The following is a 24220-nucleotide window of genomic DNA, read 5'->3' as shown; positions in this document are numbered from 1 at the left end:
ACGCCTCCGTTGCTAGACACCTCAGGCCCCGCCTCTTCATCCTCTACCACCAGCATCTTGACGACCACCAGGCTCACAGCATTCTTCAGGCTGGGGTGCCTGTACAGCTGTGCTGCCATACTCATCAGGGTCAGGAGGTAATGCTGGAGAGAGAGAGAGAGAGAGAGAGAGAGAGAGAGAGAGAGAGAGAGAGAGAGAGAGAGAGAGAGAGAGAGAGAGAGAAAGAGAGAGTTAGACAGAGAGAGTTATTTAAATGTCAAACTTTTTGATAAGACAAACTACAAACCAAAATGACAAAACCCTTAGCTCAACTGATCAACCACAGGAATATAACTAGCTGGATTTGCACTGGAAGGTGTACACGGGTCAAAAAACACTCTGAGTGAGAGCATCACTCCAGCCCAAGGCTAAAAGGACAGAGTGTCTTTTACCCTAAAGAATTAAACCATCACACACAATGGGCACTTCATCAGACTATAAACATGAGAAACCAGCAGGTTTGGAGGTGTGTTCAGCATCCATCCTCGACATATTGCCTCATGCTACTTTATGGTGGTGCGTTTTTAGAATCACTCATCTTCTAACGTGAGCAGGTGCAGCAGAAATGTGAAGCTGGCACTGAAGACGATGTCTGCTCTCATCAAGCAGAGCGAGAACATCTCTGCAGAAGATAAGTGGTGGTACTGGTGGGGTGAACGAAATCTGAAAGCCTTTGGGACTAAAATATTTAAACATTTGTTTTTCTTTCCGTCAATAAAATGGGTGGAACGGGCTCAAAAACAAACTCTTCTTGGCCTCTTCTCTCTTCCAGATGGTGCTTGGTCGAACTCAAGGCCCTCATGCCAGCAGTTCTATTTCATCCATCTCTCTCTCCCTCCCTCTCTCTCACTCTCTTTGATTCTCTGTCTCCATGTGTCTTGCCTTTTCCCCCGAGGCAGTGTCACACACTTCAGGACTGGGAAAGTGTGTATTCTAAAGCGGGTGTCATATTCCAGATACATAATATATTATAACAGTGGGATTTCACACATAATAACAGTACAACTTCATTTACCAGCTGTAGCAGTGACTGCAAACCCCAAGCAGAACTCAGCCTTGTGCAAGAGCCAGCCATACACCATACACCAAATGCTGGTGGCCTGTGTGGTTGGTAGTGTTTTGCATGCCTGAACAACTTCAGAAGACCTGATGCCAGTAAGTGATAATCACTGTTGGTCTGATGCTAACACGCTGTGTGAATCTCCAATTAAATATATTATTTAAATTTTTGAACAAGAAACAACAATGGACACCTCACAAGATTTTTACACATTTAGGTCTGTCTCCATGTACAGTATAAAGTGTTAAAATTGGCAGTAAACAAAACAGCAACTGTGATGGAAATATCATATGGTGCTTACAGTTTTCGAATCGTTGTTCTCTCCTGCAATTCCCGTCATTATCGCCTTCAGTTAATTACACATTGTTGAAAAGCATCAACAGTTTAGTTTTTAAAACGTCTCTATGTCCTCTGTTTATGGAGGGACATGCCAACAAACATGAACATCAAAACAAGGAGAGCAGTAAATATTTGCGGCCACAGTCTGTGCTGATGGTCTGTAGTAGTAAACACGGGTTGACTATGTTTTCCTCATTCAGAGTTCAGCGATAAGGAATTCTCATCTACTTAGTATGTCTAATAAACCCTAATGGGAAGAGGCATACAAAAAATGCTCATCTATGGACATGTATCCTTTGACAAAACAGCCTCCCGATTACAACATTAGGGAACGAATCCGTACATACTGAGCTGGGCTTAAGCAAGATGGTTCTTGCGCACTAAAGGGTAGCCGCCAAGGGAGCGGTTAAATGTTTACATTTAAAGCAATCAGTAGCCACTTATGCTTTTGCAAAAGACGTTAAGATTCCGCCACATGTGTTATTCGGTTTGCCAGACCGGAGACTTAACCTCTGGTACGGTTCATCGTGCGCGTCACGGTTGAAAGAATGTTGGTGGAGCACGGGTTTCAGTTTGGGATTACGCACACATCCACGTTAACCTCATCCCGCCCACACACGTCCAGAAACGTGAAATTAACAAATTCCTAGGAAATTCGGTTATAAATATAAAATCCGAGAATAAAATGGAAAATATTCTAAACATTATATGAATGAATGATAAAGTTATTAGAAACGTGCGAAATAACCAAAAAGTGCGAGATTGCCTTTTGCAGTATATATTGCCCAGGTATGTTTCAAACTGTTAATGCACGAACTAACGAAGGTGGTGAGCTTGTTAAAGACTATAATAAAGAAAGAATGATTTGTGGCAAGTATGTGTATGAAAATATATACATTAATACTCCAGGTGATCTGTTAAACTAATTATAACAAACACTTTTACAAAATTTACCTTAATCTCATCTCCATAGAAACGAGTCATCGAAGCGTCAGCAACTACAAGGGTCTCGATGTACCTCGTAGATGACACAAATCTTCTTTCCCGCCTTTGATTGCCATCACGCGCTTCACGGGACCACGGGATGCTGTCTGCCACTAAGTGATTGTCGTTCGTCATATGATCAAACTTCGTTTTAGAAGTCAATTCATTTCTGGTGAACACGCGCCTTTTAATGACGTGCATCTGCGAGAAAGATCTCCCGTTCTTGTCACTTGTGACAGGCTGAATAAAGTACTCATCTCCCTGCGTCAAGAAGGTTCCCTGGATGCCACGACAAAGACTAACGGAGACCACCGATTCCTTGTCAGAATTAACCGTGCCCTTGTAGAAACAGTATCTGAGGTCCTCTCCACTTTCCCTGGAATCAACGACAATCTTGGGAATATTCTCAGTTTGGGGGCCGTTCAGAATAGCCGAGAGATTATTTGCTTTAATACGTTGGATATTTAACGTCGGAGCTACGAAACTATTATCCGGGATCAGATCTAGCGTGAAAACTTGACCAAACGCAGTAATTCTGAAAGTCTGCCGCTCTACCCTACTCCAGAACCTGTTTCTCCATGACAGTTTGACAGGTACGGTCTCCTCGGACTCTATAGACTCACATTTCACAACTTCAGTCAGCAAAAGTGTTGTTGCCAAGATTAAATGGACGTGACAACGCATGATAACCGATGACATAAATGTTTACGTAATTTTAAAAAAGGTCCAAAACCCAAATACGGAAAATAAATAACTGCAAAACTCTTTTACGTACTCACATACACATAGAGCCGTAAATATATTAATGCCAAAAACTGTACACCGAAAACTGCCCGATATTACAGGTTTGGGGTGAAATGTCCAGTTTGAACTGAAGCAAATCAGTTTTCCTTATAAGCAGGAGTTCAGTAATCCGTTGTCCTTTAACAGTAAGATAAAGGATGCAAAAGTTCGGTATACATTTAGAGTCCTGAGAAAAGTAGACTACTCTTCCAGCTCACTGTGTATCGGTGTTCAGCGCTTGTGTCGACGGTATTTATACAGTCATGATCTTCTTGAACGTGCGCGGTTTATTTTTGATATTCATAGCAACCTCGCGCCCTCTCCTCCCCTCCACCCCCGCGCAGCACAGCAGAACGCCAACAACTCTACGATTTTGATCCAATGGGGGCTCCCGGCACGCCCCCCTTTTGAATAGTGTATGTCTGACTTATAGGCGCCTATTATTAACCGACCAGGCGACACATTCTGCGATGATGGAAAACTGCACTCCATTGAAGTTGTTAATATGTATGGCCGTGGAATTATTTGATCTGGAAAGCGTGCGTCAACGTGGTGCGTCTTTTAAGAAATGCCGGCGTAATAACGAATGACGCAGTTAGGGTACTCGTCACATTACAGATAAACTGTAACATGTTGTTGGACAATGGCGTGATTTTCATGAGGACACAAATTATGCACACAGAAAATAACGATTTTTTAAGGGTAGAATGCACTTTTATAGGTGTGAAAGAGTACAGTCTGCAGGGGTGTTAACGGGACATCTTGCTATTAATACATTCTCTCTCTCTCTCTCTCTCTCCCTCCCTCTGTGTGTGTGTGTGTGTGTGTGTGGCGTGAGTGTCTGTATACTGTTAAAAGCAACAAATGTACATTTAAAACTCCAGTCTAACTAGTTTAAAGCAGAATTATTACGGATAATTCCACTTAATATGAGTTTGTGTAGACCTTAAACTTCAACTGCCCTATTAGAAATAAGTTCATCTGTCAAGCACCGGGCAAAGAATTTGGCGATTCCTGTACCGTACGGTGAGTGGCAGTGCTGGATCATTTTTAACGTACCCTTTGGTTTGGAGCAGTAACCCCCGAATTAAACAAAGAGACAAATGAATAATTAAATTAACAATAAAATAGAAATTGATTGAAAGGCCATTAACTGTTTTGAAGATGCAACCTAATTGTTGACAATTTCGTGTTAAGTTTGTTAAAGTTTTTGACAGACTCGAAGAGAGCGGGATGCGTATCATAAAAGTTCTTGGTGTAGTTCGGTCACCATCAGATGGCGCACGCGTATTTTAAAGACCGTCTGCTGAGTACTTTCCTGCATTGCCATCTTGTATTGCAAGTGCTTTATTATTAGCATATGTGATTATTGATTAATGTTTATATAGGCTGTAATGTGGCTATTCAATATTCAGACATTGGAGGAAAGTACATTTCTTAAAATTATAGCGTCGCTCATTGATTATTAATCATATCATCGATTATTATTATTATTATAGATTCGTTTAATTCACAGCATCTGTGAATTATTCGAACATTTCTCGGGAAAATTTGTGATCGGTAGTGCTTATTTTAATTAGAAATGTTAGCGTGTAGTAATGTTCCGTAATGTTTCTCTAACGTTTCATTTCCAAACAGCGGCCACTGTTCCCCAAATGCACACACCACTATATAACAAGGTATTACGGTATGAACAGTATGTCTCTTATGGACCGATGGCATGAGGGTGTTGGACAGCCCACATGTTGGAACAGAGTTATGTAACTGTACAACCCCTATCCGCTTGCATTGTTTTTGAACAATGATAAAAACAATGGTAACACTCTCTATTTTGGTCAGAGCTTGTGTGTTTAAAAGAAAAGCAAGTAACACTACATCTTAGTGATGCATGTGTGTGACACGGATACCAAGGCTAAAAGCAAACATAGGAAAACACAACTTTGGAATATGTATAACAACGAGGTAACGATAAAGATATCTATAGTGCATCACAGAAACATTAGAAAGTGTATATATGTGGAGATAAATGGGATGCACTGGAAAGACACCATCGTTTGTGCTGTACAAAAAGACACTGCTCTCACATCGAAACCCCCACAAGAGTGGGAGGGAAAGCCCTGCTTGTGCAGCGCGCCAGAGTGATGATGTGAACCGAGATGCATAACCAATCAGCGCAGTGAGGACCTCCCCAAAAACCGGATTACAGGCGTCCTGTGTTTACACATGACGTGCACCCATAAAGACGACAGATGAGGAGAGACACTTGAGCACACAGGTAGAAGAAGGGAATGGATCATATACTGGTGGAACTCGCACTGAGCTTACGCGCACGGGTCACCTTCTAGACCGTCGCGTTTTGGATTATCATTAGACTCCCAACGCTAATTTCGAGACATTCACTGACTAAATAACTTTCTAAATCACTTTCTGGTCCACACAAACATTGCAAACAATCATGTTTGTACTAGTAAGGACTGTTCTTTTTGTAAATGTTTTATTTGTGAAGTACGACATTGTTCGTTCCATGCAGAGTCAGTTGTGCGATCCCGTCAGATTAGACACTAATCAATTTGCAAATAATGTTGTCGGTTCTGAGACGGGTAAATTGCCACAAAAGGTAGCTTTCAAAATTAGCGCATTTGACCAGGATTTTGTTCTGGAGTTGCATCCAGATGCTAGCTTCATGGCACCTACTCTCTCCGCGCATATCGACTCCAACGCTCCAAATTCAGCTGACAGCGCAGATCTGAGCCGGTGTTTCTACGCGGGTGACGTGAATTCGGACCCGTTTTCATACGCAGCGCTTAGTTTATGCAAAGGCTTACAAGGTGCATTTGGTTATGACGGCTGGGAATATTTCATCAATCCGTTTTCTAACAACACGACTTCGGGGATTCGCTGGAGCGCAGAGAACGCGCATGTCATCCGACGGCGGTCCAACGCCAACCTAAGCGGCAACTCCACGTCCCGGTGCGGCGTGGACAGTGGCTTGACACAAGCCGTCACGAGATCTTTGGAAAAGTTTAAACAACTTAAGGAACTGCACATGCAAAACGTGACTGAATCCGTCTTCAGAAGTCGGTCCAAAAGATTCGTCTCGGTCCCTCGATATGTGGAGACACTGATAGTTGCTGACGAGTCCATGGCTAAGTTCCATGGCGATGATCTTAAACATTACCTCTTGACGCTAATGTCAGTGGCCGCGAGACTTTACAAGCACCCTAGCATTCTTAACTCTATAAGCGTGGTGGTGGTCAAGTTTATGGTGATTACCGAGGAAGATAAAGGTCCCAAAGTTTCGGGGAACGCTGCGATGACCCTACGTAATTTTTGTACCTGGCAGAAGAAACTGAACAAAAACAACGACAAGCATCCGGAGTACTGGGACACGGCCATTCTTTTCACAAAACAGGTAAGAGTCATTCATAAACGTCAGTAGCTGGCATAATGGGTTGAAGCCAGAACAGCAAACCTAGTACCAAGCGAACCTTGTAGTGGCATACAGACACCTTAAAGTACATAAAAATGCAGCAGTTTGTCTATCTAAAATGCAAACACATTTAATTACCATTTACATCTCCAAATGATGTATCCACCCAGTTTCAACTTAAAACATGCAGTCTGTGTGTATTCCTAGTCCAGAAAAAGGTTAAACATAAAAATCATATATAATTTCCATAAGCATAATATAGGATTGTATTATATGCAAATTCCAAATATAGTGTTCACTGACAGTGTATATTTAAAAAACATGCAGCTTAAATGTATACCACTTTAAGGAAAATAAAGAAACAAATGAACTATGCCATTCTTATAGCTGGAGTGTGCAGCCTCATTAGTTAAACCCCAGTTCCCCAGTGCACCACATTGGGTTTATGTTACAGTAAACGGTCACCTATGACCAAGAATACTGCCGCCTGTTGGCAAATGAGTGTGAGTTGGATGCGCAAATCTCCACATGCAATAGATCATGATGGAGCACGACGGAATAATGATGAGATCTTTAGGGGATCTGAGATTTAGGGGAGTTGCTTTAAATGAAGCAATAACCCAGAACAAGATTATATGGAGAGGAGCTGAGGATCCTTGTTTGGTAGAATCGTGCACAATTTTGGTGGTAGACAGAGACTACAGAAAATGTCCCTTCAGTAAGCATGTTATGGTATGGAATGGTAATACAAGGGTACAAATATCTTGTTCTTGAAATTTTAAGAATGTCGTCTTGTTGAATTGTTTTTGTTTAAACAAACACACACACAGAAACACCAGGTTTTGCACTGATTCACCTCCAAACAAACTCAACTGAACTCAGTATTCGCTGTCAGCTGTTGCTTGGGAACACCCACATGTGCGGGCGCCTGGCCAGCACTCCTCACACTCCAAAACGGGCAAAATCTTTTTTCCCCCCAGTAAGCAGTTGTGAGTCACACGTGGCCCGAGTTGACCGTTCCGGGCCAGGCGAACCCCGCAGGACAGCGGCCCCGGGCCTGGCGAGTCGGCGCCGGGGGAGAGAGCAGGGCTGTGGTCCCAGAGTGCACTGGCTCTCCCCCACATTCCTGCACTTGCTGCGTTTGGGTCGTGGGAGCGCAGAACGGTTCTGCAGGCCTGCGGGGCGGGAGGAAAGTGTGGGGTGGGGGCTGTTTCAGCCCCAGGGTGTTGTCACTCCGAATCAAATGCAAGAGGATGAGGATGGATAGAAAGGTGCATAGAAGGATAAACAGAATGATTTGGAGATGCATGTATTAACTGGTGGGTAGTTGGCTGGATAAAAGGGTTTGTGGGTTAGATGAATGGACAGATAACTGGCTTACAGGATGAACAAAAAGACAGATGGTGAGACATAGTTGGATAAATAAGTGAAAAGTCCATAAAATAAAATGTAGTCCAACAGGTTGCCTAACAGACAGGTAGACATTAAGGAATGTTTTCATAGTTTAAGATCAAACTAATAGCATTAATATATATGAAGAAGCTATTGTGTCATGTACTGTAATGAATGAGCACAACTGCAGCAGCTTTACCCACTCCAACAGTTTTCAGTGCACCCAGCCATCAATGAAGCAGTGGAGCAGATGGACACTTCTGCATGAATTAAAAAAACTTGATATGTAATCATGTGCTATTGTCAACGCACCATGAAAAAAAAAGTTAGGGCAATTTTCAACCAATTGAAAACTTGAGATCATCTTAAAAATTTCTTTAGAGCCAGTCCTTAAATTCCGGCTTGAAGCAAAAACCCTGCTGATGAATAGTACTGAACCTCTCCAGATCTCACCCTGAGCTAAAGCACCTTGTGAGCTCATGTTGCTCCCTGAATGACTTAAACAGGTGGACAGGAGAGCTGGCCCGGGTTTGGCTCCTTGGGGAGATCTCTGGCTGTGCGATCTGATCAGAAAAGCGGCATTTCTTTCACTGCAGCTACTGCTTATGTCATTGTGATGATGTCATGGGAAAGGTGATGTCATAGCACAGGTCCAGTCATGTTTGGGACATTTTTTCCTCGTTTCATGGGCAAGTTTACTGCACTGAGAGGACGAAAGGCTTTGTACAGCCACCCACGATGAGAGGAAATTGCAATTGGCATAATAAAATCAGTCAAATAACTATTTTGAAGGAAAAAGAGACTTATTACTTGGTTCTAAATGCACATTGGCCAAACACTTCATATATTTCCATGTACTCTCTTATTGCATCTTGGGTGATCTATGCAACTGGGACTTTAATGCAGGGATATAACAGATGAAATATGAAGAAGTGTCCAGTTTCGAAGGGATCTTCCCTTCACTGCAAATCCAGCTGGGAATGATCGGGCTCCCTCCCTCTCTCCCCCAGACCCCTTCTCTCCCCCACAACTCCTCCATTCAGAACAAGAGTGTTTCCCATTACTAAAGGGGGAAAGAGACCCCCAAATCTGACCTCACTGAGGCACACCTGCTGCAGGAGGCCCCTCCCAAGTTCAGCCCTGGGCAAAGGATCTCTCTGAAGGGCTGCTAGATTTCTTCCGTGTCATTCCCTTTCCCCATCCAGCACTTTCGTTATGGCCTTCCTCCTCACATTTGGGAGTCCTGCTATCTCTCTCAGCATTCAGGAGACCAGCGTGGTGTGTGATTTACTATTCTAGCTCCTGCCAAGCACTGTGACTTTCAAATGTTTATAAATGCCAGCTCACTTAGTATTTTTTAAACAAGTATTTGTGACAAAAGCAACTCTTTAATTGAATTAATGTGAATATAACTAGCTTCTATGTAAACACTGTAGCAGTTTCTCCAATATAATCAGGAGAACTTAGTATCAGGAGTTTAAGTACTTACTAAAATCTCCACTGCATCTCTGAATGCCAGCCAACAAGCACATAATCTTGAGTTTTGGGAACATTGGTATAGTGGAACTCATGGAGCTGGCCACAGAGCTGGCCACTTGCTTTTGTGATAGGTTAAAATTCTGCCAGCAAAGAATATCATCCATTATGCTTTATGTTACACAATGCTGCTTCTGGTTTTGGTTGTTAATAAAAACCAGAACAAGAACTGTTAGTGGGCAACTGGCCGCAAGGGGAACTTCCACAATGTCTCAGTGAGACCAAGCGATGGTTACATGGAATATGTAATCTTGCCATTACATTGGTGACTCACAAGATTTACTGAGCTCCAAGTTCTATATAACCATAAGGCAATGGGCTCAGACTTGATTTATCTAATGTTTGCTGCAGTACATTTCTGTTAAAGGACTTCTGACACATGGACCTCTTCTTGACGGATTAATGCTATTGTGCAATGGGCGTGTTACCAAAGTAATAGGCAGTATATAATCACTGAGAGGTGTTTAAACGAAGAGGGAAACAGTTAAATAGATCACAGCAGAAAATAAAACAAACACAAACTAAGAGACAGAGAGGGAGAGAAAGATGCACACATGGAACAGTTTGTATTTAATAAAAGGGGTAATGGAAGTCATATGTTTTCTCTGCTGGGCGCCAATTGGGTCAAGAGAGGAGAGAGCTACTCTACTCCTTCAGTCTACTCTTTCTCTCTACTCCTTCACTCTACTCCTTCACTCTGCTCCTTCACTCTACTCCTTAACTCTACTCCTTCTCTCTACTCCTTAACTCTACTCCTTCACTCTACTCCTTCTCTCTTCTCCTTCACTCTACTCCTTAACTCTACTCCTTCACTCTACTCCTTCTCTCTTCTCCTTCAGTCTACTCCTTCACTCTACTCCTTCTCTCTTCTCCTTCAGTCTACTCCTTCACTCTACTCCTTAACTCTACTCCTTCTCTCTACTCCTTAACTCTACTCCTTCACTCTACTCCTTCTCTCTACTCCTTCACTCTACTCCTTAACTCTACTCCTTCACTCTACTCCTTCACTCTTCTCCTTCAGTCTACTCCTTCAGTCTACTCCTTCACTCTACTCCTTCACTCTACTCCTTCTCTCTTCTCCTTCAGTCTACTCCTTCACTCTACTCCTTCTCTCTTCTCCTTCAGTCTACTCCTTCACTCTACTCCTTCGCTCTACTCCTTCTCTCTTCTCCTTCACTCTACTCCTTCACTCTACTCCTTCTCTCTTCTCCTTCAGTCTACTCCTTCACTCTACTCCTTCGCTCTACTCCTTCAGTCTACTCCTTCATTCTACGCCTTCTCTCTGCTCCTTCATTCTTCTCCTTCACTCTGCTTCTTCACTCTACTCCTTCTCTCTACTCCTTCAGTCTACTCCTTCACTCTACTCCTTCACTCTGCTCCTTTTCTCTACTCCTTCTCTCCACTCCTTCACTCTGCTCCTTCACTCTGCTCTGTCATTCTACTCCTTCTCTCTACTCCTTCATTCTACTCCTTCTCTCTTCTCCTTCACTCTACTCCTTTACTATACTCCTTCACTATAGTCCTTCAGTCTACTCATTCGCTCTTCCCAGTGATGAAGAGGTTTTGCTGACCTGGAGATGATAGAGAGGGAGAAACATCTGATCAGTGATCACATCTGCCCACTGGTCTGTAGCCACCAAGGATCAAGGAGTGTCACATTTAATCTATGCTTCACAAAGTTCACGTCAAACCCATTTACCTCCTCTTAGATTCAGGCAGTCATCCAGCGCTGACACCCACTCCTCTCAGGAAACACATCTCTCCACTGCTTTGACGGGCCCTAGAGCCACATGGCTCGAATGCTTTTGTAATCTAATTTAGTTCTCTTTTTGGACTGTTGTTACCAAGGGTGAGGTGATTCAGTTTGGACATAAGTTTTAAGTTTGTTATGGAAACATCCAGCTTCCACCAAATGGTACACACACACATATCTACACACACACTCACACACACACACACACACACACACACACACACACACACACACACACACACACACACACACACACATTGGTAAAAAAAAATTATATATATATACACATATATAATATTAATATTTATTTATATATATTTATTATTAATAATAATAAGCTAATAAGACACAAATATCCCTGCAGGGTTTACTGGAATGGCACATAACCTAGCATTGTCAGTGAATCCTGCTTCGTGATTCTTCTAGGGAAACTACTACAATTGCACATTGTGCTACAGTTGCGAAGGGTTTCCCAGCTGATTGCCTCTGGTGAACCGCACTATAGCAGCACAGCTGCTGTGTAGGTGTGTAACTCCTACTAAATTTGACAAATCTTTGATCACTGACATCCCTAGTGGAGATTGAGTGGTTTTGGTGTACTGACCCTTGATCGTGTGAATGCTTCCGCAAACAAAAAGGACAGAGTGTAGTTGTTTGCAATTACACCGTTCCGTAAACCACCCGCTGAGACAAAGGTATTGCTGATGTAAAAACAGGTCACAATTATAAAACGTACGTAAGTTTTTTTCCTGTTTTCGGGTTGTAACTGAAGCTGTCGTGGTTTTGTTAACAACCATCCTTTTCACATATTCACATCTGGTTCGTGTTTTCAACGGTCGACAACTGCGGTGAATAAACAATTTGTTACGCCGATTTGAGACCTCAGCTTAGATAACGTTTTTTAACATCATGACCAAGACTGTTAATTAAATTGACTTAAGAATCTGCGCCAAAAAACGATTAGCCATGAAGCTAACACTAATTTTACACGGACTCCTGATTTGGAAGACCTGCCACAATCTTGACCTACTTTTCGTTAGCGGGTACTCTGACGTCAAACCGAACCTCGACCCACATCAGCTGTGTACCGTGGACACGGGCGGGTACTGCGCGAAGTTATCCGCTTTTCTCCCTCGCATAATGGCAGGAAGCCCGTTTAAATCCTTTTCTTACTGTTTGGTCAGCGAGGGTGTTGCGTCCTGGGATCGTGCTGACAGAAAACCTCTTATTACGATGAGCAGTCGGCAAAGCTCGACGGATATTTCAGGCCGACATGTTTTAAACAATGTGGTAATAAAATATAGGTCAGCTGGAAACTCCTCGCCGTTGGCCCAAGAGCGCATTTTTCTTTACCGAAGCAATTACTTCATGCAGTAACGAAACGTTACCAAAGAAACTTTAACGAGGCATCCGAAATGCCTCTTGGTGAATCACAAGCAGTAAAAACAAGATTCCATGCTTGGACCCACGTATCCTTCTGTTTTTGGACCCTTCATTATCAGCATGTATCAGATTCAGACCAAAGATTTTTGGTTTATTTTTTAATTTATTTTTATGAGTCACAACATTACCTGAATGACAGAGCCAACACACAAACAAGAAAGTTTGTTTGTTTTCCTAAAATCTTGTTTTTTAGACGAGCTTTTTTTTAAACCCATTTCCTAAGATGTTATTTCTTGGGATAGTGCTGACAGAAGCATATCTCACATTGAAGTAATGATGACCTGAGGGTCTGATTTCCAAGTACAAGAACATTTAATTCCAGTGATTAAATACTAAACATGCACTGGTGAATGTGTAAATTCATATGTCCACTTTCTTTCAGAACCACTTTCTTTCATTTTTGTAAGCTTGCTTTAGTTTGCTATTATTTTCCTTGCTAAAGCTATTACTTGTTAGAATGTGTTTGGTCTCGGTCCTGGCTTTCATGCACAGCTCTTCATCTTTTTTGTCTGATGCAGGACCTGTGTGGAGCCTCCACCTGTGACACTCTGGGTATGGCAGACGTTGGCACCATGTGTGACCCAAAGAGGAGCTGCTCAGTGATTGAAGATGATGGACTCCCTTCTGCATTCACCACCGCGCATGAGCTCGGTCAGTACGCACACCGAGTCACACAAGCCAGGTCTCTGATTTTTGAGATGCCAAATGTTCTTTAATATTTCATTTCTTGACAACTGGGAATGAAAACAGTAGGTTACCACATGTCTCCCAAAGCTTGCTGAACAAGTCAAACATGAAGTTCCTTCACCTCAAAATTAGGTTATATGGGGAAACATTAGACATTTGTGAATCTACCAAAGTATGATGATGGGCTCTACTGGCAGTTGCTTATTTCGATGCAGGGAGACTAATCTCTGGTTGGGGTAGAGACATTTACAATTCCAGGGGAGGAAATGTCTAAAGCTGCTGGAGGCAGTGGTGGAGAGGCTCAAATAGCTCGCTGACAAGATAATTACCCAAGACTAGCGGACTGGTGATTCCAAGGGCAAACCTCAGAATTTGATTCACTTGAGGTTTTGAGGTGACTGATGTACACTGGCATGAAAAGATGATTACAGCATTCTCCTTTCCTCTCAACTTCTCTGCTCCTTTCTCCTCTCCTCCAAAGGCCATGTATTCAACATGCCCCATGACAATGTCAAGGCATGCGAGGATGTATTCGGGAAGCTTCAGGACAATCACATGATGTCTCCAACGCTGATCCGGATCAACCGCACCAGCCCTTGGTCTCCTTGCAGTGCCGCCATCATTACAGATTTCCTCGACAGTGGACATGGTGAGTCAGAATGGCTTTTCTCTATGTCTAGACCTCATCTGCCACATGCCAGACTGTGGCTGTCTGGGTTCTCCTGACTTGCTAACTACTTTTTCTACGCCTCTAAAGCTCAAACAGAAGCTGATTTGACATGATGAAAGTCTATTTTTTTTCCAATGATTTTTAACTATTTTGGACAATACCTGGGAATAAACACTATGGAAAATTTGTAGTCTGGTGACAGAATTGTTTGGAACTTTAATAAACATAGCAGCAATAGGTGACTTATTCATGAAGGTTCTTGCTTTAGAGTGTGCTAAGCTTGGTACAGTGGAGTACACCTCCACACAAGTCATCAGACTGACTTACGCATGTAATTGTCCCTTGGAAGGCAGCCACGCAGTCCTGCAAAAGTCCAGGATGAGCCTCTGACCATGAAACTGCCAGTCAGGAGAAACCACTACGTCTGCCTCCGGCAAAATGGCAATTGATGGTTTGCAAAACTCCTTGCAGGGCTTTGTAGGGAGCCATCCAGACCGCTTGTCCAAAATTAGATGGGGTTAGAACAGACAACCCAATGTGGTCTGGCTGTCCCTAGCTGTAGGTATAGACCTGCCCACACAGATTGAAATAGAAAGATAGGTCACTGATATTTACTAATGTCTTGCCTTTGTGCATCTTTGTGCGTGTACATATGTACAAACACACATACATAGACAACATAGACACACATGCAGTGTGATCTACAACTGTGTGAAGGATCAAGGAGAAGAATAAACAGCTCTGACATATGTATTTGTGTGAGTAAAGACCCAGTGTGATTTCACTGATTGAGTTTACAGTTAGTTCTATGAAGGTCCCACTCAGACACACACACAGACTCCCTCATTCTTAACAAATGAAAACTGATTACTCATAAGATGCAAGTTGAACAAATGGACAATGTAAATATAAATGTCCTTAATGGTAAAGGACATTTATATTGCTTATTTTGCTTATTTTATTTATTTTGCTTATTTTGTTGTGTGACAACAAAACAGTATGATGGTTAAGTAATGTTGATCTGAAGGATAAATGACCAAGCGCTGAGGTTATGTCTTAAATGCTGATCTGTTTTCCATATCAAAGGCAGCTAGTTAACAGAATCTTTTATAGGAAGTCTACATAAAAAGTGACATAACACAATGTCCCACGGAAAGTTTCTGAAATGGAGCATGACATAAAGTTGTCCTGTAGGTGACTGTCTACTGGACCAGCCCCAGAAGCCCTTGGTCCTACCCGACGCCCTCCCTGGTGTGTCCTATGGCCTAGAGAGGCAGTGTGAGCTGGCATTCGGTAACGGCTCTAAGCCGTGTCCGCTCATGCAGGCCCCCTGCCAGCGGCTGTGGTGCACAGGCAAGACTCGTGGGCAGCCCGTCTGCCAGACACGCCACTTCCCCTGGGCGGATGGCACCAGCTGTGGCGAAGGAATGCTCTGCATGCGTGGTGTGTGTGTAGAGAAAGGGGAGGTCACCAAGGCAAAGGTGAGAACGGGACATGTGACAAAACACACACACACACACACACACACACACACACACAATGATGTGAAGTTGTGTACATAGTCACACACAGAGTGAAATCACGCTGCTGAACTTCAAAGTAAACATAGCCTGAATGGCATCTCAGCAAAAAGCCCATCTACTAACAAACATTTACTTTCATGCTCATGCATGTTCCTGATCATGTTTATCAAAAAGAGTTTGTCTTCAAAAGTGAGAAAAGCTCTATGATCGTATATCAAGTCTCATCTTGCAATGACAGAAGCCATGATCATGGCAGAAATGTATGTGCTGTCACTGACCTGGTCAATATACAGTACACCTATGGACCCTTTCATACATTTAATTTGTTTGCTAACACTGCATGTGCCTTTCCCTTTAGCATGAAACGTGTAGAATCAGAAGATTTGAAGATTTTTTTGACAACTTCTTTAATCATGTAGTGCTACAGTTCTAGTCCAATCAGGGTATTTGCATTAGAATGGGGATAAATCTACCCAGGACCACTTCAGGTTTTACATCTGGAGGATGTAAAAATTCAAGGGGACAATGAAATGAAGCGAAGGAAATGCAGAGATTCTTCTAACCTGCATGTGATTTACATCACATCTCACCCTGCTAGTCCGACACTTGTATCAGGTGTTGAGTGCCATAATATATCACCTCAGCAATGTTTTTTTCATTCCTTCTCTCTCTCTAGGTGGATGGAAAATGGGGCAGATGGGGGGCATTTGGACCATGCTCCAGGACCTGTGGTGGAGGTGTGCAGCTGTCAAAGCGAGAGTGCATCAACCCAGTTCCAGAGAATGGAGGCAAATACTGTCAGGGAGTGCGGGTTAAGTACCGCTCCTGCAACCTCAACCCCTGCCCAGATACTGGTGAGGATCCAAAGATACTGGAAGTTCAAAGTTTGATGCAACTCACTGAACTGAATCTTTAAAGGATAAGTTCCAATTTAACTTGGAGATAATTAGATTTTATTGGCCAGGATTCACTTTGACATGGGTTAGGTTTCTTGTCCTGTCAATCTTTGACTTAGAATCCAGAAACTATTTGGTCTTAAAAACCATTCCTGGGTACAAAAAAATTAAAATAAAAATTCTCCTCTACCTCTTTTTTTTCTGTCACACAGGCAAGAGTTACCGCGAAGAACAGTGCGAGTCCTTCAACGGCTTCAGCCTGAACACCAACCGCCTGGCACCCTCTGTGGTGTGGGTACCCAAATACTCGGGAGTCTCGCCTAAAGACAAGTGCAAGCTGATATGCAGAGCTAATGGAACAGGCTATTTTTACGTGCTGGCTCCCAAGGTGAGCAAGTTGGGGTTATAATAGGTGCATTTAAATGGCAATGCTCATTGCAAGCATCCATTTTCATGGTCAAATGTGAAGACATAGAACGGTATACAGGTGAAGAAAAGGCTCTGAAGTGGAAAACTACAGTTGGGAAGAATCGTGTCTTCATATCTTTTTGAGAAACAGCTCATGTGTCGTGAATCACACATCTACTTCTCACATGATTTAAGCTTATATGGTTTATGAAGGCCCAGAAGCATTTTTCTTCATTCTTATACATTTCTACACAGACATAACATGTCAGTTAAGTAGATTTTGGGAGAAAAGAAACAATGCACTTTAAATCTTTATATTTACAGTTTATACTTATACTTGTAGATGAAAAATAGAAGCAAAAACGTAAACTCTGCATTATATCAGTGGTACAGTGATGACTGTTCCATTGTATCAATCGTACAGTGGTGACTGTTTCATTTTGACAGTGGTAAAGTGGTGATGTTTCATTGTATCAGTGGTACAGTGGTGATTGTTTCATTGTATCATTGGTACAGTAGTAACTGTGTCATTGTATCATTGGTACAGTGGTGACTGTTTCATTGTATCATTGGTACAGTAGTAACTGTTTTGTTGTATCAGTGGTACAGTGGTGACTGTTTCATTGTATCAGTGGTAAAGGTCATGACTGTTTCATTGTATCAGTGGTAACGGTCATGACTGTTTCATTGTATCAGTGGTAAAGGTTGTGACTGTTTCATTGTATCAGTGCTAAAGGTCATGACTGTTTCATTGTATCAGTGCTAAAGGTCATGACTGTTTCATTGTATCGGTGGTAAAAGTTGTGATTGTTTCATTGTATCTGTGGTAAAGGTTGTGATTGTTTCATTGTATCGGTGGTAAAGGTTGTGACTGTTTCATTGTATCAGTGGTAAAGGTCATGACTGTTTCATTGTATCGGTGGTAAAGGTTGTGACTGTTTCATTGTATCAGTGCTAAAGGTCATGACTGTTTCATTGTATCAGTGGTAAAGGTTGTGATTGTTTCATTGTATCAGTGGTAAAGGTCATGACTGTTTCATTGTATCGGTGGTAAAGGTTGTGATTGTTTCATTGTATCAGTGGTAAAGGTTGTGACTGTCCCATGGCTGCCTCATGCTTCTCCCAGTTGTTGGTGTGGACAGAGAGCAGACAGGGAAGAAATGAATGATGGAAGAGATAGTGAGGGAGAAGGGACTAATCTGGGTGAGATACAGAGGTGTGGACTGAGATTGCACAGAATCCCAACGCCTGAGACGACCAGACTGTCGCTGATTCAGCTGAAGAGAATGGCATGTCTGCTTTAGACATGGTTAAGAAATGGGCAGCTCAGGTTCTAATTGAAACTCTGATCTGTTACAAACCAGAAACAGAAGGATTTAAATAATCAGTTCACTAAACAACTGGGCCACTAATAAAATGAAAAAAGTGATGCATAGAGAACCCCGTACAACCATGTCAGTTGGGAAGAACTTGTATTCACCTGGGTGTGATGTTTGTATATTTTCAGGCAAATATCATACAAAGAGAGATGATCATCTGCATGAGAATCAAGTTTTATTGGCCAAGTGTTTGTGCACATACAGAGAGTTCATCATTGTTGATGGTCACAATGTTTACAGCAAAATGTCTTTCTGCTTTTAGCTGTAATAAACATTATATACAGGGTCTACAGTGGGGTGAAACCTTCTGTTCTGTTCATGCAGGTTGTGGATGGGACTCCGTGCTCTCCAGACTCCTCGGCGGTCTGTGTCCAGGGGAGATGCACCAAGGCCGGCTGTGATGGCAGGCTGGGCTCCAGCAAGAAGTTTGACAAGTGTGGTGTCTGTGGTGGTGACAACCGGAACTGCAAGAAGGTTTCAGGCCTCTTCACAAAGCCTATGTAAGCCAATATGTAACATGATCAATTTGAATAATTTTCATGCATGAGAAAGGGCCAGCCAATCAAGTATTCTCTGCTTCACTTACATAAAACTCTCCGATTTGTACTTCTCCAATGGCTCTGGTCAGCAATTCCAATATATACAGGAACATACAGTGCCATACATGGAAACAGAATACATTGGGGAATGCATGGGGCACAGATGTTTTTTAGGTTAATATTTAAACATCCCAGCGCAGTAGTCTATGAGGCACGTATAGCATGGGCGTGTAAAGAACTCAGTCACTGTTAAATCCTCCATTCCCCTCATGCTGACTCTAACATACCGTGATGTATTTTGACATTTATTAGCATGGCAGCCATTAATTTGGGGTTAACAGGATCTTTCAGGCAGACGCTGCATGGCGTTCATGCAAACAAGCCACTGACAAAATGCAATAAATGCATGGAGACCAGGACTGAAGACACTACAGGATGATTTAGAGGGTACCAACATACACAGGACTACTGTAATAGACAGTGTATATGTAGAGGATACCGTTTATGACAGAACATAGGTGATATAGGTACTCCTGTTTTGAGCTCCTAAGCTTATATTATCCTTCTTTCCCTCCTCAGGCATGGATACAATTTTGTTGTCATGCTTCCAGTTGGAGCGGCCAACGTTGATATCCGCCAGCGTGGCTACAAAGGCATAGTGAGCGACGACAACTACCTGGTGGTGAAGAACAGCCGGGGGGAGTACCTACTGAACGGGAACTACGTGGTTTCTGCCATGGAGCGGGATATACTAGTGCGGGGCAGCCTGCTCCGCTACAGTGGCACGGGTCACCAGTCTGAAACCCTGCAGTCGGTCAAGCCGCTGGGGGAGTCGCTGACTGTGGAGGTGCTGTCCGTGGGACAGATGACTCCTCCGCGCATCCGCTACTCCTTCTTTCTGAAGCGTGAGAGCAAGGAGGATAAAACACTCAAAAAGGAGGGCCGGGCCCGGGCCGAGAACAGCGTCCTCGTCGAGGAAGGAGGGTCTGACAGCGCCGGGAAGGAAGCTAACCATTTGAAGAGGAACGTCCCACCCCTGTATACCAAAGAGGAGCCTTCTCCTGGGAAATGGGCAGCGGGCGGGTGGGACGAATGCTCAGTGACATGCGGTAATGGCCTCCAGAAGAGGCTGGTGCAGTGCCTGAAAGGAGACGGAGGACCTGGGACGGACTGCGACCCGGCCAAAAGGCCCAGCGCCATGCGGGTGTGTGGGGACCCATGTCCCATGTGGGAGGTGGGCGAGTGGTCCCCGTGCTCCAAGAGTTGTGGGAAAGGCTTCAAGCGGCGTGCTCTCCGCTGCAGCACCCAGGCGGGGATGTTCCTGCCCAGGGATCACTGTGCAGGCATGAAGAAGCCACAGGAGCTGGACTTCTGTTCATTAAAATCCTGTTAATGACTCTTCTCCCCCAGTCCGTCGTCTTCCACGTTAACTCCCACCACAGACTTGTCGCTTTGTCAGTGTACTCGATGAAGATAAAGGACAGACAATGGAAAACGATAAACGATCCGGAACTTTATTTGTTCTGGTGCATCTTGTTTTTGTTTTAGTGTGCGCTGCAAAAGTGGAAAGAGATGAAGAAGATAAAATGTACAAATTGGTAAAAACAATCCAAAACAATTGAGAGAGAGAAAAAGAAGCAAAAATACAACAGAACAGGAAGAAAGTAGGTGGAAAGACAGGGTTAAACACAGCTGCAAATGGTCTTCTACCTCTAACTCGAACCAAACATTTACATGACCCAGATCTCACAAAATAACAACAAAAAATTGTACCACCAAATCTTTTTGTCATGGCTTTGTTGAAGTATTGAAACATACATATCCTGCCTCATTTTTGTTCAGTTCAAATTAGTGCAAAGATATTTGCCTGGTCAATACAAACTCGACTCTTCTGGTTTTGCATTTAATTTGTTATTGCTGAAGAATATTTTTATTTGAGTCTTTCTATTTATTTTTAGTTTATTTTATTTTTTTTACAGTGCCATCTTTTAGCAAATTTTGGTCATAGAGACCAAACCCAACTTTAATCATCTTTTGGGTCAAAAAATACACATTCCACAAAGTACCACAGAAGAATGCCCTTGTAGTTACGTCTGTGTAACTACCACAGAAGAATGCCATTGTACTGCATGGAACCGGCTGCTGCTGTGTCATGTTGCCCTTTGAGTCCTTTTTTATGTTAAAAGCAAAGAGAGCGGTGAGGCTTAACCTAGGTCAGGTCAAATATCAACAGGGTCAAGAGTGTTAGCTTAGCTTGCTTTGGATTTAGGCTGAAGATGTTAATAAAACACTTTAATTATTTTGTTGTTCTCCCTTATAAATGCTACGCAGGCCAAAGATATTTTCTTAGTCATGTTTCCTGTTTAAATATTTTTCAATAACATTTAGATTATGTACCCCACTACAAGGACATGTACTTTGGTTACAGGATATACCAGAAAAATCTGACAAAAGTTTGTCATTGTTTTTAACTGTCACCTGAAGTGCTGAGATGGTAGAAGATTGGTGATCTCTAATATTTTATGTCATAGACAAAAGTAAAGTTCATTATACTTTAAAAAAGTGACTATTTAAAATAGTGACACTCCTTTAACACAAGGCAGGTAGTAAACAATCATGATACAATATGATTATAAAAAACTGCCAAAAGTTAATTTGACAGGTCCTGGAACCCAACAAAATCATATGAAGCTGAGAAAATCTTCTCGATGGAGCCATTCAGCCTCTCAGTGTTAATATATTAACTTTTCCTGTAAATATATTAAAGGCTACTTGTCAATTCAAAGCAACACTTTACAAACACTTCACCCTCCCTGTCAGGCCTTGGGCTCCTGACCAAAATCTCACTGTTTCCTTTGTTGATCACACCCACAGAACAAGTGCTTCATCTCATTTTGACATCCAGCTCCTACATTGTTTGTTTACTCGTTTGAGTTAATCAGAATTGTCCTCCACTCCACCCTTTCCATTGAGCCAGAAGTGCAGCTGCTATAATCAAGCCCTGTCTGGTACAGTTGCCGCAGTAACTAAGTTATTTTTGCTATTAGACCGATTTCTTTTTGAGGAAGTGGTGGCTTATGTCATGAAGCGGTTACGGTTTCGAGCCTGATACCATCCTGGCGAGCCCTTTTTTATACACGGTTAGTGTAAAATTCCTGTAATGCATCATATAGTAAAACATATATGTGCGTGAGGTTCTTCAGAGCAACCATATTGTCCATCTAAAAGATGGTTCCTGTATTACTTGGAATGTTTTATTACTTTTTTTTTCTTTTGCGCTTTAGTACTGCAAAAGATTTCAACGTCCTGCATGGGCTGCATTGTATACCATGTATACATCCATCTAGCTGTGCACAAAGTATGTTATGTAAATGTAAATACCTTTTTGTGTCTTGTTATATATGTATTTTTTTTTTACGCTGCCATTTGAATTGTCATGACTAAGGTATTTATTCCAAATAAAACATGTACAAACAAATGCTGTTTTGTCTGTGAGTGCTATTTATGTATTTGTTTACTTGTATTTGTAAAATGTCTCAGTAAAAAGAAACATATTCAAGCACAATAAAACTATCTGTAAACTTCAAACCACAAGCGTTTCCTTAGGAATGAGCAGATGCTTGAGCAGGATTACATGCCACATAATGGCAGTATATTTCAATTTCTGTCTTTTAGGTTTACTACAAGGGACTTTGTCCATATAATTATTTATATAGCTTCCTTAAATGTTTCCCTGTCTCGAAAACTGAGAATGTTCAAAGGATACTAGTTCACAAGAATAACAGAGGGAGGGAGGGTGAGATGGAAAGTGAGAGAAAGAAGATGTAGGCCAAATTTCATGCAGTAGAATGCAGCAGCTGTATGCTCACTCACTATACCAGGCCTTATAAGGCAGTTAGACTTCATTAGTTGAAGGGTACATATATAGCCACTGGGAGAATAGTGTCAGGACAGAGTGGGTCATGAGGCAGTTTGGAACCATTACATCAAGCAGAAGGCATTGTCTTGTCAATTGCCAAAAATGCCTGATTTCAGTTGACCCACATACAAAAAGCATGGAATATTAAAAAGACGTTTAAAAGAGGGTTATATATTTCTCCATTACTCTCTCACAAGCGAGCACACACACACACACACACACACACACTTTTCTTCTTTCAATGTATCTGTTCTCAGCACCAATACACCTTCATCTGTATTCCTGAGAAGTGCATCGTGCTTTTAAAAATTCCAGCACACCTTCATTATCTTGCTTCAGCGAGACAAAAACCAGAAACCCATTGCTGCAGAAACCCAGTCATACCACTCCATGACACTCCTTCATTTCCAGGGGTCAAACTAGTGACTGCCCAAATGAACTAAATGGTGTGATTCACTGGCCTTGGCTGTAGGTTCCCATGGATAGGAGGACACCACGTGGAATTCCCTACTTACGCTCCTCGCCCCACTTCTTCCTCATAGCTATCATCTCTTTCTCCCTGACCCGGCACATTGCTCATCACCCGAGAGAACGGGAAACAAGGGATGGAGCGAGCAGAGTGTTGCCAGGGAATGACAGAATGGAGCGGGGCGGGGCGGGTTCTGAGGTGGAGAACTGGGGAGCTAGAGGGAGTCGGCAGAGGGGAGGAAAAAAAGGAAAACACGACCTCACTCACGCCGTCCTGTCCTACACTTCCTGCTGAACACTGAATCACCCTTAAATCTTGTCTTCCCGTGGTTTTTCTGGGTATATTTGCAACAGCCCCGTCTCACCTTATGTTGGACGTGGCAAAACTGCGAAGGCCAGTTTTTAGGTATGATTTAGGGCGACTTCAGGGCCGGCGCCAGAACATATACAGTGAGGGGGCGTCAGAAAAATTTCGGGGGGGCGAACGTAAGTTTATGAGCGGGGGGGGTGGCGAACGTAAGTTGTTGAGCGGGGGCGGGGGGGGGGGGGGGGGGGGTGCGTGTAACGATTGTCGAGCGGCCGAGAGGGCACCATGTAGCGATTTTTGTAAAATAAATGGGTCTTATTTTTTACATTGAGGGGGCGGGACACCTCGCCTGAGGGGGCGACGCCCCCATTCGCCCCCCCGTGGCGCCGGCCCTGGGCGTCTTGCTCAGCTTGCTTTGTCTTGCCCATTGTTCGTGGTGTATTGCACAGGCTGCCACTGCGGAGGCGAACACTGGCCAGTAAGGAAGAATGAAAAGTGATTCTCCATTAGGTAATGAAGGCAAATGTCTTAAAAAAAAAGTCATCTGTTTTTTTCAGTTCAAGGATTCCTCAACACATTCTAGACTGAATAACATTTTTTTCCAGTGAGTGAGTATCCTAGCTTTACCACCCACATTTCAGATCAATCTGCAGAGTAGTGCTCTC

The 24220-nt window shown here is 42.8% G+C and overlaps 2 protein-coding genes and 1 long non-coding RNA gene across 3 annotated transcripts in view; 1 reads left to right on the top strand and 2 right to left on the bottom strand.

Annotated features, from left to right (window-relative positions):
- The window catches only part of adamts8a (ADAM metallopeptidase with thrombospondin type 1 motif, 8a), a 12854-nt gene extending 9426 nt beyond the window's left edge, over positions 1-3428 (bottom strand). The window contains exons 1-2 of the mRNA XM_077011855.1: positions 2393-3428; positions 1-143 (exon numbers count right to left, since the gene is read on the bottom strand). The exon at positions 1-143 is cut by the window's left edge and continues 97 nt beyond it. Of these exons, the coding sequence (XP_076867970.1) occupies positions 1-143; positions 2393-3121 (872 nt within the window). The 5' untranslated portion in view covers positions 3122-3428. The remainder of the gene's footprint in view (positions 144-2392) is intronic.
- A 109-nt stretch (positions 3429-3537) lies between these two features.
- adamts15a (ADAM metallopeptidase with thrombospondin type 1 motif, 15a) lies at positions 3538-22324 on the top strand. Its single transcript, XM_077011854.1, has 8 exons — positions 3538-6617; positions 13278-13410; positions 13928-14095; positions 15311-15597; positions 16316-16493; positions 16748-16923; positions 18647-18822; positions 19441-22324. Exons 1-8 carry the CDS (start codon positions 5661-5663, stop codon positions 20252-20254), a joined length of 2889 nt encoding a protein of 962 aa, XP_076867969.1. The 5' UTR covers positions 3538-5660; the 3' UTR covers positions 20255-22324.
- On the bottom strand, positions 9955-12532 carry LOC143518948 (uncharacterized). The gene is made up of 3 exons (XR_013132314.1): positions 12347-12532; positions 11263-11494; positions 9955-11134 (listed from the first exon to the last, which is right to left on the bottom strand). It is a non-coding gene; the product is annotated as an uncharacterized LOC143518948 (long non-coding RNA).
- Positions 22325-24220: the final 1896 nt, after the last annotated feature.

This window comes from Brachyhypopomus gauderio, chromosome 7, assembly GCF_052324685.1.
Source record: "Brachyhypopomus gauderio isolate BG-103 chromosome 7, BGAUD_0.2, whole genome shotgun sequence".
Classification (NCBI taxonomy): domain Eukaryota; kingdom Metazoa; phylum Chordata; class Actinopteri; order Gymnotiformes; family Hypopomidae; genus Brachyhypopomus; species Brachyhypopomus gauderio.
This window is presented reverse-complemented; position numbering and strand designations above follow the sequence as displayed.

Bases quoted from the DNA above. Each gene is read 5' to 3' on its own strand.
- adamts15a (XM_077011854.1), top strand. From the start codon at position 5,661: ATGTTTGTACTAGTAAGGACTGTTCTTTTTGTAAATGTTTTATTTGTG. The intron at 6,618-13,277 runs GTAAGAGTCATT...TGTCTGATGCAG, and splicing joins CCATTCTTTTCACAAAACAG to GACCTGTGTGGAGCCTCCAC. The intron at 15,598-16,315 runs GTGAGAACGGGA...CTCTCTCTCTAG, and splicing joins GGGAGGTCACCAAGGCAAAG to GTGGATGGAAAATGGGGCAG.